The following is a 14,133-nucleotide window of genomic DNA, read 5'->3' on the forward strand; positions in this document are numbered from 1 at the left end:
CTCTAAAAATTTTGTAAAACATAGATGTGGTGTATCCCTGTGATTGCCCTAGTTGGTATATTAAAGTGGTTTTGGAAGTTTATGAAGTTGATGGATCAAGAGGCCATTTTGGTTTAACTAAGCAGTGGCTCCTTTCCTTTTCACACAGATGTCTCATTCACCAAACTGTGAATGGGAGAGATCTAAATTCCATTCAGAATGCCAGAGACTCCTACAGTTCTGGTGCATTGACTCACCCTCTGTACTAGAAAGAAGTTCACTGCTTGCGTTCAGCCCAAATCCATGGTGAGCATTCATTAGATTCATCTGAGGGCAAAAGGGGAGTTCATTCGATCCTGGAACACAAAATCATAAACACCTCACATTTGTGGCTTGAAGAAGAATTTAAGAAGAACATAAGAATTGCCATACTGGGACAGACTGAAGGTCCATCAAACCAAACCAGGCCCCAAGCACCTAGCTAGATCCCAAATAGCAAACAAATTCTATGCTGCTTATCCTAGCAATAAGCAGTCGATTTCCCCAAGCCATCTCAATAATGGCTATGGACTTCTCTTTTAGGAGATTATCCAAACCTTTTTTTAAACCCTGCTAAGCTAACTGATTTCACCACATTCTCTGGCAATTCCAGAGTTTAATTACACGTTGTATGAAGAAATATTTTCTCCGGTTTGTTTTAAATCTACCACTTAGTAGCTTCATCGCAGGTCCTCTAATCCTAGTATTTTTGGAAAGAGTGAACAAGTGATTCACATCTACCCTTTCCACTCCACTCATTATTTTATAGACCTCTTATCATATCACCCCTGGGGATAATCTTTATTCCTATGTTACTCAGGGACTCACCTTCTGCAGGGCTGTTGGAAGATACTGGCCCATGTAAGTGCCGGAGGTAACCGTGTTCCACATAACTGTTTACAGGAGGGTTCATGGGGTTGAACATCATCTATGTGGGATTGGGACCAGGAATGTAATCTCTAGCTAGGGACACATCTGTCTGAGTCCAGTCTCTTCCTCACAGTCCAAACTGAAAGAAATCAATAAAACCCTTCATTTAAGTAATGAGTATAAATATATCAACACATGTGCAAACAGACTTCCAGCTGGGATTGACCCAATTGGTCTCTGTTGCTTCAGTTCCTTTCTTTGCAAAACTTTTAGAAGGTTTGGCTTGTGTTCAATTGACTAAGGATCTATTCAAATATAATATTTTGCATTCATTACAATCAAGATTCTGATTTTCTCTCAACACTGCGTTAGTTTTAGTCTTAATTCTTGATAAGTCACATATGTTTGACATTGCAGTCGGCTGGACTGTTGCTAAATTATTGATCTTTATTTGTATATTATTGCTGTTATGTACGGCGGAATTGTGCAATGTCTTTGTTACCATTTCGCGACCTTAGAATTACATAGTTTTAACTGTTGGCTCGCCTTTAGAACCTTGTAATCCCACGCATAGCCTAATTTCTGTACATAGACCCATGTAATTTCTTATGAAATGAAGGAACGGTTAAGTTGCAATAAATCCTCGTGAATGTTGTAACATCTACATGTCAGATAGAACCCGGAAGTCATCGGAGTTAAAAATACTGAAAATTGTCACTTAGAACCCTGTAATTCTAAGGTCGCGATTTGTATACCTTTCTGTTTACTTTTTGTATAAAATCAATAAAACATTTGAACTAAAAAAAAAAAAATGTCAATCTTTATTGAGTGAAAATCATAAAGTACTTATTTTATAGTCTGATCTCTCTTGTGCATTGGATCTGGTGGACTATTATATCTTGCTTTCTGAACTAGCTGAAACTGGAATCACTGGTAGGATCTTCAGCTGGTTCAAGGGTTTCTTGTTCACCATATCATATAGGGCTAGACAAATAGGAATTGTGTCAGATAGCTGGTGGCATAGGCAGTCAGTGACTCAGATGTTTGGGGGTTGGGTAGGATGGGGCGGGGCAGGGCTGGCATGGGGCTAGGGCATGGTGACACGGGGTGTGGGGTCCAAGTTAAAATCTTTGGGGATGCATTGCCCCTCTGTCTCTCCCCCTCCACTCAATCTCAATAGTTCTTCTCTCTCTTTCTTCTCATGAGTCCTATCTCAACCCTTCACCCCATAATTGCCCCATCTCTTTCTCTCCCTCCACCCCTTCCTTCACTGACTTACTGATACCTCCGTCGGGCCACTGCCTGTCCAAGTCTACAGTGGGAAGAACAAATGGGAAGGGTGATCCATTCCTCATCTTCCCTTCCTTACTGCTGTCTCCCTGACTCCGGAGGCTGCAAAGAAAATTAAATCATGCACAGGGCAAAAGCCCTATGTGAACCATGGCCGGCTCTGCTCATTTCCCTTCTCCTCCTCAAAAACAGGAAGTTACATCATAGGAGAGGGAGAAGGAGGAGGGAGACGAGCAGAGCAGTGTGTAAATGGCTCTGGCCCCGTACATGATTTAATTTTTTTTTTTTTTTGCAGCCTCCAGAGTCAGGGAGACAGCAGCAGGGAAGGGAAGATGATAATCACCCTTTTTAGTTGTTCTTCCTACTGCAGACTCAGAAAGAGAGGGGAAGTTAGTGCTTGGGGTTGGGGAGGCTTAGCTCATATGGGGTGCCTATGACTGAGCCCAAAAGGAGTACTGTTACTGCTCGACAGAACTCTTTTTCGCTATCTTCGTCCAGTATTATCTGGGGAAAGCTCTGAAAAAAACATTGAGAATTTCTGCCTGTCTGTTTTTTAATAGAGGGATGAATCCGTTCCTGCTCCTGACGAAGATAACAAAACGGAGCTCTGCCGAGCAGTAACAGTACTCCTTTTGGAACTCAGATAAGTTTTTGATTGCCTTATCTCCCATCTATGATTGTAAGATACTAGTTTATGACAGAGCAGTCTGTGGGTCTGTAATTAATTGTTTTAAGTTATTCTCACTCAAAAGAGCACTATGTGCAAAATAGTATTAAAAAGTTTTTTTCACAGACGCATTTATACTTTTTTACAAAAATTCTTTATTCATTTTTATAACTTACATCAAGTGTAACAAAAAGTAACATCATTTTAACTTAAATATATCACTTGAAATTCTATAATTAATCATACTCAATATATTTTATCCCATTCCCTCCCAACTCCTCAATATATCATAACACATATATCATATAATAAAGACTTTCCTTTCATTCGAACCACCTAGTGAAAATTCAAAAAATTACCCCCCCTCCATTATTTCATTTGTACTAACCAGGAAAATGATATTTATTCATTGTAATAATTTGTTAATGGCCCACACACATCTTGAAATTTATTAAAATTTCCTTTCTGAAGAGCTAATGTTCTTTCCATTTTATAAATATGACACACTGAATTCCACCAAAAACTATAGTTTAATCTACTTCAATTTTTCCAATTGCATGTTATTTGTTGTATGGCAACTCCTGTTAAAATAAGTAAGAGTTTATTATTTTTGGAAGATAAGACTTAGGGCTCCTTTTACTAAGGTGCGCTAGAGGTTTTAGCGCGCACTACAATACTGCACGCGCTAAACGCTAACGCCTCCATAGAGCTTGCGTTGCTATTTTTCATTTAGCACGTGGTTAGCACGCGCTTAAATCGCACCTTAGTGAAAGGAGCCCTTAATGATGTGCGGGGCCGGACTCATTTAGGCAGTAGTCTGGTGCTCGTCACCCATGAATGGTCAGTCCGGGGTAAGACTGTGGAATGATTATCGCAGTTCCCCCAATACTGAGGTCTTAATATTATCATCATCATTTGTTTAACGAATATAGACACAGGTCCCTTTTTTGAGGGTAAGAATTGAAAAGACACCTAAAATATACATGCCTATCTCTTGTCGATCACACTTAGGTGCCTATTACAGAATCATGCCTAACTTAAAACTCAGATGCCCCCATACGCCGACACAGATCGCTAGTGTGTGATCCTGATGCATGGGCAAACCATCTGTAGATGGTTTGCGCATGCGTCTAAGACCCGTCTGAGCCGTGATTTTTTTTTTTTTTTTAACTTTAACTTTACTTTTAGTAGCATGGGCTTGCAGTGCAGGGAAGGGCAGGAGAGATTTGGGGCGGCAGGCTGGAGAGATTCGGGGCAGAGCAGGCAGGACAGATTCAAGGCAGAACATCAGGGTGGCAAGCAGGAGAGATTCGGGGCAGCAGAGAGCAGGGCGTGCAGAGAGCAGGGCGGCAATGGAGCTGGAGTGTCGGAAAGGACGTTTGCGACTGGTCCCCAGCAGTCGCTTCTTGGGTTGATCGGCCAGCCCAGTCGGATCGCGAAAATTTGTTTTGTGAATTGCGTCCCTGCCTACTTTGTATGCTGTTCCCCTCATTTGCATGAGCGGATCGGATCGGCAGAGAGGATCGGGCCGGAGGAAAATTGGGTCACAAACCGATCGGTACACGATCGGTTTGCTTAGTGAATCTAGCCCTAAGTCCTTTAGATAATTGTGCCTAGCGATGCCCAAGTCCTTCTTGGAGTTAGGTGCCATTAGGTACCATGCACTTTATGCTGGTTTTAAAATGAATAAAGATTTCTTTTTTAAAAAAAGCTCATAATTCAAACCAATTTACTAATTAAGGGCCCCTAAGAGCGTCAGAACATTTATCACGCCAGCCAGCACTAAAAACAGACTTCTAGAGCAGCTTGATAAGAGGGACCGTTAATGTTCTCATTACACAAATATGATAGGAATTCAAGGTATTTTATTAATTTACACTTGTTAGCTATTGAGGCAAGAATTAGGTTTAAATTCTTTTGTATTTTGTTTAAAGGTGTTACAATGGTGACTGTCCGGGATAAGTGTATTTGCATCACAAAATTCTATCCTTTCAAGTCCCAAAAATTTGGAAGGAAAGGTCTTTATCTTGGAATGTTCAGATACATATTTAAGTTTTAAAAAAATTGATAAACTTACTCCCTCTTCTATTAAACTGCGCTAGCAGTTTTTAGCGCGGTGAGCAGCGCTGAATGGCCTGCGCTGCTCCTGATGCTCACAGAGTTCCTATGAGCGTCGGGAGCAGTGCAGGCCATTCAGCGTGGCTCACCGCGCTAAAACGTTTTATCGCAGTTTTGTAGAAGAGGGGGTTGGTTTAGAAAATTTTTCAGTGCTAATTAAGGACTCCTTCCGGAAAGCTGCACTAGTGATTCCTGTGCAGCAAATGCAACAAAACCCATTCAGTTTCTTTGGGCTTCATCGTATTTGCTATGCGGGAATTGATAGCGCGGATTTGTAAAAGGAGTTCTAAGTTAGTAGTAATTTTATATATGTTTATTTTTTGTATCATTATGTTATAATTTCTAGTTGTTCCCAAGTGATTGTTTTGGTTTCTTGTGTTATACACTGCTTAGAACCTTATCGTAATAGAAGAATATAAATAAATGTTAATAATAATAATAACACTAGAATAATTAATATAGGCTCCCTTTTATCAAGCCGCATCGGGGTTTTTTTATTGCCAGCCACTGCGGTTGATCATAGAATTCCTATGAGCGCTGGGACTTTTATTGCAGCGGCCAGCGATAAAAAAAACCCTTAATGCGGTTTGATAAAAAGAGGCCATAGGAGAATATGGACATAGGAAAGCAGTAGAGCCTGTATATAATTATAAAAGTAAAATGGCAAGACAACTAATGTAGAACAAAATAATTTTATTTTTAATTTTGTGAATGGATTTGTAACGTGCATTTGCTATTTTTATATTTTTGAATAGTCCAGGGGCACTATTTCTATTTCTCTGGCGTTGTACTGCATGCAAAAGTCCAGCTTCGGCCTAAATGTTTCTACTTTTATATTTATATGGTCACTTATATTTTTTATTTGGTGAAGGTTTATCCGTATTCTCTGTGTACGACCAAGGCTGGGTATTTTGTTAGCACAGATTTTCTACATGGCTTGTTCAGTTTTTCCAACAAGCGTACTGATATTTTACGGTCGAATGCAATATATTTGGTGCTGTCTTTTGCTAGTTAGGGTCTTTATTCTGTGAGCTTTGGAAGTTAGTGCTATAAAGATAGATTTGCACTCAGTCGTAAGTGATTTTTGAGTAGTGGTTTTTATTACTTCACAATATGCCTGTTATTGGAAGGATTTATGGTGCTTTAACTGAGATGACAGCAGAATTAAGATTTTTTTTTTTTTTGTATGGAAAGTTTTATTAGACAATGTCCTCGCTCTACTCTGCGCCATTTTTTTTTTGGGGGGAAGGGGTTGGGGTGGTTCAATGGATGTAAAATATATGTTTATATATCGCTTGGTAAATGTTCAGCGCTGTGTACGCCTTTCTGCATAATAGAAATGATAAATATAGTAGTAATAGTAGTTAGATTTAACACTAAAAGGTGAGTGTATGTGTGTAGAGAGACTGAGGAAGGAACTATCATTGAGGGGTGGGGCTTAAGAGTGCAACCTCTTCAAGTTTCCAACTTTATTGGAACCTGTGTTGGTGACATCATTGCAGTTATTTGTTGAGGAGAGGAAAGGGGAGGGTTACCAGACGTCCAAATTTACCCAGACATGTCCTCTTTTTAGACGACTGTCCAGGCATCCGGACGGCTTTTCAACATCCGGCACTTTGTCCAGGTTTAGAAAATCTTTGAGCTTGGGGCTGCATCTGGAGGGCGCCTTAGTAAAAGGACCCCTTGGTTTTTTAGCTCATCCTCACAGAAGGGGTTACAAATCAGGTACTCAAGCATTTTCCCTATCTGTCCCAGAGGTCTTACAATCAGTCTAATGTACCTGGAGCAGTGGAGGATTAAGTGACTTGCCCAAGGTCACAAGGAGCAGCAAGGGATTTGAACCCACAACCTCTACGCCACATTCTCCTCTTTCCTAGGGAAAAGTCTATAAAACCATAACTAAGCTAAGTTGACTTGGGAAAGCCACCATGTATGCCTGGAAGTGACCCAGACTAGCCATTATCAGAGACAGGATGCTAAGCTCAATGCACTTTCAGTTTCATCGCTTCATCTTAGGTTCTCATGTTGAGCTTAATGCTTAACTGTGTCCTGCAGAGGGCACTATTGCAGCATAATTGAGAATTAAGGGTGAGCTCATAGTATGTCATTAGTTCCCTTTACGTCTGATTTCCTAAGTTATTTATGCCCTGTAGATAGAGAAAGTTAGAAAAGCCTCAGTGACCATACTGTTAAAAAAAACAAAAACATAGAAAAAGAAATAAGCAGATTAAATGTAGAGGATACAGTTTTATGAACTATCTCCAAATAGTTATATATCAGAGAGAGGGCAGTTTTCAAAAGCCATTTAAATACCTGGGTAAAAGGACATGCTTTAAAACTGCAGACCCCCATATGCAAGTAAAGTATATGTTCTGTTCCACAGCACCACAAAAAATCATGAACGCCTCTATTTCTAATTGGCAACTACCAACAGCATTAAAAAGGGCAGAGGTGCATTCTCTGCAAAAGAACATCCTTACCTAGGATAAGCTTGAAAGTTACCAGCTAGTATCTAACATGCCCATTTCTAGAAAACATATGGAACAACCGGTCTGTGTTCAACTAGGTAACTGGCTCGAAGAGAGAAACTGTATAGATCCATGTCAGTCAAGATCCAAACCTGGTTATAGAACAGAGACACAATCCTTATAGCCATACTGGATGATTTTCAGAGACAGAGGCAGGACCAGCTCAAGAAATTACGGCCCCCCCACCCATGCCCCACCGCTCGGTCCATTCCCTACTCCTCATCCATTTCCCTCCTCCCTACTCTGACACAGGATGCAGCTTCATAAGCCAGCATCAATGTCAAGCAGTAGTATCAGAGGAGGGAAATGCTGCCCCTTTCTTCCTCTGATGTTGGCCCTCCCCTCTCACGGCAGTTTATTAATCTGTACCCTTGGCAGCAGCATTAGGGTAGTTTAACTTATGGGCTGGCAATACAATGAGGGACAGGTACTGGACTGGAGGTTTGAGAATGAAGGATAAGTACTGTACTGGGAATTTTTTTTTGTGGGGGGGAGATTTGAGAATGAGGAAGAGGTGCTGGACAGGGCCTAGGGGGAGTCTGAGAATGAGAGAGAGCAGTTCTGCATTGGGGGCAAGGAGGATGAGAGGTAATGAACAGGGAAATCAGTTAGGGAAGAGAGAGATTCAATGGGATGGGTGAGAAAGAGGGGGCATGGAGAGGGAAAGAGGAGCTGGACTTGGAGGGATGGGGACAGGTGCCAGGATTTGCAGGTAAAGAAGTTAGAGAGAGGGAGAGGTGCTGGTCCTGCAAAGGGGAGATACAGCAGGAGTGAGGGAAGAGAGAAGAACCCTTGTTGGATCACTGGGAGGGGGTAACAGAAGGAGAGACGAGAGAGAGAGAGATGCTGGCCAGAGAGGGAGACAGGAGGAAAGGAAAAGAGAGGGAGATATACTGGCATGTGTGGGTGTGGATGGGTTGATGGGCACAGGGGCACAGAAACGTTATGATGGACAGGGTAAGAATCAAGATACAAACAAAGGAGCCAACTTTTCAAAATGAATGGGGGTGCTTAACCCAATGGAAATTACTCCTCCTTAGCAAACTAAAGGAGTTTACTCTGTGGGTGCTCAAGCACCCACAGAGCCCACAGAACTGGCCCCTATGGACACAAAGATGAGAGATGCTCAACATGGCAGGAAGACAGAGGCAAGGAGACAGGGGTGACGTTGAGTCAGATAGATAGGGATGCAAAAAGAAGATGGATGGTGGACATGGAGAGAAAAGAAGTGGCAAATGGACGAGACTCAGCCAAGACAAGAAAGAGGAAGAGTAGAAACCAGAGACTAGGACCAACAAAATAAGAAAAATAAAATGACCAGATAAGAAAGATAGAAAAAGAATTTTATTTTCTATCTATTAATTAGAACAGGGCTGCCCAAGTCCGGTCCTCGAGATCTACTGGCAGGCCAGGTTTTCAGGATATCCACAATAAACATGTATGAGAGAGATTTGCGTACCAAGAAGGCAGTGCAGGCAAATCTCTCTCATGCATATTCATTGTGAATATCCTGAAAACCTGGCCTGCAAGTAGATCTTGAGGACCAGACTTGGGCATCACTGAACTAGAATATGTCAGTTCTTTGGAATGTGATCCTGCCAGAACCCATGAGAAAAACCTTCCTCATTGGCCTTCAGTCTCCAGCATATTCAGCTTTGGGATAGGCCAGGGGTAGGCATTTTCGGTCCTTGAGAGCCGGAGCCAGGTCAGGTTTTCAGGATATCCACAATAAATATGCATGAGATAGATTTGCATCTCAAGGAGGCAGTGCATGCAAATCCATCTCATACATATTCATTGTGGATATCCTGAAAACCTGACCTGGCTCCAGCTCTCGAGGACCGTAATTGCCTACCTCTGGGATAGGCCAACCTTGACATCTCTGTACTAATTTGCATGCATACACTAATTTTTTCTTCCTCCTGACATAAGAAGACTGTAAATGGTGAAAGGGAATAATCTGCCCATAGACTTGAGAAAAGAAGTATCATATATAAATTTTAAAAGCACATTTATTCCAATTGGCTTTCTCAACTTAGAACAGAGTTTGGAACTGTGATCTGTATTGTATGGTTTTACTATTAGAATTGTTACTGTTGAGATATTTGCTATGATATTTTATGAAAAAAAATATTTTTTTTAACTTTTTTTCTTAATCTTTCCTTTTCTATTTTTAATGGAGTTCTTTTCTTGATAAATATGAATTGTGTATTGTAAACCGCTTAGATCCTTTTAGGCTGTTATGCGGTATATAAAGTTCTTAATAAACATTAACATAAACTCAGGAGTAATCTAAAGAAATATTTCTTTTTATAAGAAAAGGTGATAGATAACTGGAATGGTCTCCCATTGAGGGTGGTGGGAATGAGGACTGAATCTGAATTCAAGAAAGCATGGGACAAACAAAGGATCTCTGAGGGAGAAGAAGGGACTTTTGGGCACCACTGTATGGGTATCCATTACTTTAGGGAACTGCCATTTGGATGCTCTACGATTTTGCAGGTTGGCAGAGACACAGATGGCAGGTCTGGAAGACGACAGGAGATCTATGCTTCTCAAAGTGGTGCCTGTAAGGGAGAACGGAACAGATCTCTGTAAGGAGCAATGCAGCTAAGAACACAGTGCCCCACTCCCTAGCCAGACCCTATGTGGAATGGGGCATTGTATCCTCCACTTCACTACCCTATATGGAGGCCTGTTCCATCTACTCTCACAGGCACCACCTGGGGCAGCACAAATCACCCTTCTGCTTCAAGGACCCAGATCTCACCAAGAAAAATTGCTTTGCTGTGCACCAGAGGACAGAGAGAAGTTGAGAGAGGAAATTTATATGCCTCCATTTAGGAGCCCAAAGTACTGGCACCAATGTGTATAGGTGTTTTGGGGCAGACTGGTAAGCTGAATGGTCTTTACCTGCCCTCATTATCTATAGAAGGGTTGGCAAACGACAGCCCGCAGGCCATATCTGACCCGCTGCCTCTTTTTGTACGGCCTATGAGCTAAGAATGGATTTTACAATTTCAAATTCTTCAAAATTTCAAAGAACATAAGAATAGCCTTTCCTGGGTCATACCAATGGTCCATCAAGCCCAGTTGCCCGTTCTCACGGTGGCCAATCGAGTGTCTTTGTAATTTTTGACGGAGTGAAAATTCGATCCACTTGTACCCGTTCTACTCAACTCAGGATTTTGTAGACTTCAATCATATCTCCTGTCAGCCGTATCTTTTCCAAGCTGAAGAGCTGTAACCGTTTTAGTCTTTCCTCATTGTACACGCAGTAACGGATGACAGCCAAAAAGCAGAGTTGCGAGAAAGACCACCTATGGTGCTCCTGTAGCTTCTCATTCTCTCGCTCTTGGTGGCCTCTGATGTGATGCCATGTGGTGGCAGTTACAATTTGGCAGCTTTTATAGTACTACGTGCATCGCTATTCTGCTTGTGCTGTTCTATGGTGAATCTGTAATAGTTCTCTGTATCGTTTATCGTTCTCGTTTTATGACCAGTGCATATCCATATCCAATATTTCATCACAATGCAATTTCTTCACGAAAATGAAAATGAAGCTGCAACTAAAGTAAGTTTACGAGTATCTAATTTATTAGCCAAGCAAGGAAAGTCGTTCACTGATGGTGAGTTAATTAAATCATGTTTAATTGTTGCAGCCAAAGAAATGTGTCCAGAGAAAATTGATTTATTTTAATCTATTATTTATATTTCTTTATTATTATTTTGATTATTATGGTATATTTTGGTCAATTAATTTGTAAAAACTTGTTTTTTGCTTGTTATTTAAGTAGGCCTATCTACAAAAATATCCTTGAGTTTGCCCCTTGGCCTGCAGATACTGAAATATTTACTATTTGGCCCTTTACAAAAAATGTTTGCCAACCTCTGATCTATAGGCCCAATATTCAAATGTTTTATGGTGCTAACCTTGGGGCCTTTTTTTTATTAAGGTTAGTGTGTCCTAAAGTAGGACTTTTCAATACGCTAAACCCATTTCTAGTGTCCATATAATAGTGCATTAAAATAAAATTGTATTTGCAGGTTGTTCAGTAATGTTATCATTAGCGTGCAGTCTTAGGTTCTGATGCTATAAATGATGGCTAACGTGTTAGGCGCCTAACTTACCCCATCTTTTATGAAGCCGCATTAGGGTTTTTTATCACCATCTGCAGCAGTAAAAAGCTCCAATGCTCAGTGACTTCCTGTTTCCACATAGGTGGGACTTGCAGAGAGGTAGCTTCCGGGGCAGGCCAGTGGCAGCAAGTTTACCTCGTTGCTGCTGACAAAATGCCTGAAGATTCAATTAAAGAGGCCATCCCAGGGAAGGGGTAGCTGGGGGCGTTAGGAGCCAGAGAGCAGCATGGGAGGAGAGAGAGGAGAGATGAGAAGAAACAGCATGGAGAAGGGCTGGAGACACAGCACAGATGGAGAGAAAGAGGGAGGGAGGGAGCGAGGGGAACAGGAGAAACAGCAAGGAGGAGGACTGGAAAAACAGTAGGGAGAGAGGCTGGAAAACAGCATGGAGGGAGGGAGGGCTAGAGAAGAATTATGGAAAGGTGAGAGTGCTAGAGAAAAGAGCATGGAGTAGGGTAGTGCTGGATGGGAGGGGAGAGACAGAAACAGCAAGAGAGGAAGTTGGATGGAAAGAATGGGACACCCATGGGAGGGGGGTTGGAAGGAGAGAGAGAGAGAGAAAGAAAGAAGCACCCACAGGAGAGGGAGGGTTGGAAGGAGAGAGAGTGAGAGAGAAGCACCCATGGGTGAGGAGGGTTGGAGGAAGGCAACGAGAAGAGAAGCACTAAAAGGGTACAGAGGATGGGAAGAGGTGGGGTTGTGGGTAGAGTATGGGCGGGGTCATGTTCTCTTTTTTTGTCTTCACAAATATGGTAACCCTAGTGTGTGCCAAAAGGAAATTAACCACAAAACACTATAGTATTTCCAGTGGTAAGCCTTTTATGCACTATCAGCCCATGTTAGGGCTTAGCGCACCATAATAACACTGTCCTTTTGAGAGTTATGCTCATAAATTGGTCCCTGAAATGTTACTAGAGCATAAAATGTAGGAGCATAAAAAGTAGGTGACAACAGGGGCACATTTATGGCAGATAAAAAGAGCTTAGCACTGGGCGGGCTTTAAGGAGCTAATCACCAACGAAATCAATGAATTTTTTATGCTAAATTTACCTGAGCACACTACATGGACCTGCCTCTGGGATACTTTTAAAGCGTTCATACGAGGTGCTATCATATCTTTCAACGCTAAAACCCGTAAAAAACAGAAAAGTGATATTTCGACCCTAGAAAATTCTATTAAGCAATTAGAAATATCCCATCAACAAAATCCATTGGATATTCAGTTATTACAGAATCTTCACAAAACACGAATTCTAATTCTGCTACTGCGATAACGTTACAATTAGCATCATATTACTCAGAAAACAACAAATGTGGCCACCTTTTGGCGTCATATCTCAAGAAAAAGGAAGAACATAGTCATATTCCCTGTATAAAAACACACTTTGACAAACTCACTGTAGATCCTGTCAAAATTGCTAATGAATTCTAGTCCTTTTATCAAAATTTATACACCACGGAACTTGACAGTGCTATATCTGATTTTTTGTTTACAGATGATCTTGCCCATCCCACTCTCTCTGCCTCAGATTGCTCTACCTTTGATGATCCCATTACTCAAGATGAGCTCTTAACTGCTATAAATAACATGGCTCTGAAAAAGGCCCCTGGTTCTGACGGTCTCCCAATTGAATTTTATAAGGCTTTTCATCCCGTTATTCTACCCCATTTCTTAAAATTTCTCAATCATGCCATTGAAAATGGTTCCATATCAGGATCATTCATCGAAGCCACCATAATAGTAATCCCCAAACCAGGTAAGGATTCACAATGTGTGCAGAACTACAGAATTCTATCACTAATTAATACTGATGCAAAGATATATGCTATACTTTTGGCCAACTATCTGCAATCTGTCATTAAGCAACTTATAGCACCTGATCAGACTGGCTTCATCAATAATAGTTTCAAGTTTCAAGTTTATTGACATTTGATGAATCGCTTATCATAATATCTAAGCAATGTACAAATTAAAAACCACCAGCCGGTGGTTTGACATACAATTTAGACAAGTTAGACATAAAACAAACAGTTTACTAATAATAGTATTAAAATTGACAAAAAAAAGTCAAAGTAACTTAAATCAAGTTAAAAATTGTTAAAATCTAGACAGACATGAATTAGTAGGGAGGAGGGGGAAAAGTTACAATGTCGTACAATAATACAAGATTATTCTCTAATATTATTAATAATCTTCAAACCTCTGATCAAAAAATCACAGTCATTGGCTTGGATGCTGAAAAAGCCTTTGATCGTATAGAATGGCCATATTTTATTTCATGTCTTGAATTGGTTTGGGCTCCCCTCCAGATTCATTCGTATGATCAGAGTACTATATACATCTCCTTCCACTAAAATCAATGTCAATGGGGTTTTATCGCATACTTTCCACCCCTCTAGAGGAACCAGACAGGGTTGTCCCCTTTCCCCACTGCTCTTCGATCTTGCTTTGGAACCTCTGCTTCTACCAATTCGACACAACTCCTTGATTACTGGATTTAA

General features: G+C 41.0%; 1 protein-coding gene across 1 annotated transcript in view; it reads right to left on the reverse strand.

Moving 5' to 3' along the window:
• Nucleotides 1-14,133, reverse strand: part of GLI1 (GLI family zinc finger 1) — a 329,009-nt gene that overhangs the window by 48,763 nt on the left and 266,113 nt on the right. Inside the window, exons 4-5 of the mRNA XM_033938485.1 lie at nt 847-1,027; nt 237-335 (exon numbers count right to left, since the gene is read on the reverse strand). Coding sequence (XP_033794376.1) covers nt 237-335; nt 847-946 — 199 coding nt within the window. The 5' untranslated portion in view covers nt 947-1,027. The remainder of the gene's footprint in view (nt 1-236; nt 336-846; nt 1,028-14,133) is intronic.

The sequence above is a fragment of the Geotrypetes seraphini genome, chromosome 3, assembly GCF_902459505.1.
Source record: "Geotrypetes seraphini chromosome 3, aGeoSer1.1, whole genome shotgun sequence".
In the NCBI taxonomy this organism is placed as follows: domain Eukaryota; kingdom Metazoa; phylum Chordata; class Amphibia; order Gymnophiona; family Dermophiidae; genus Geotrypetes; species Geotrypetes seraphini.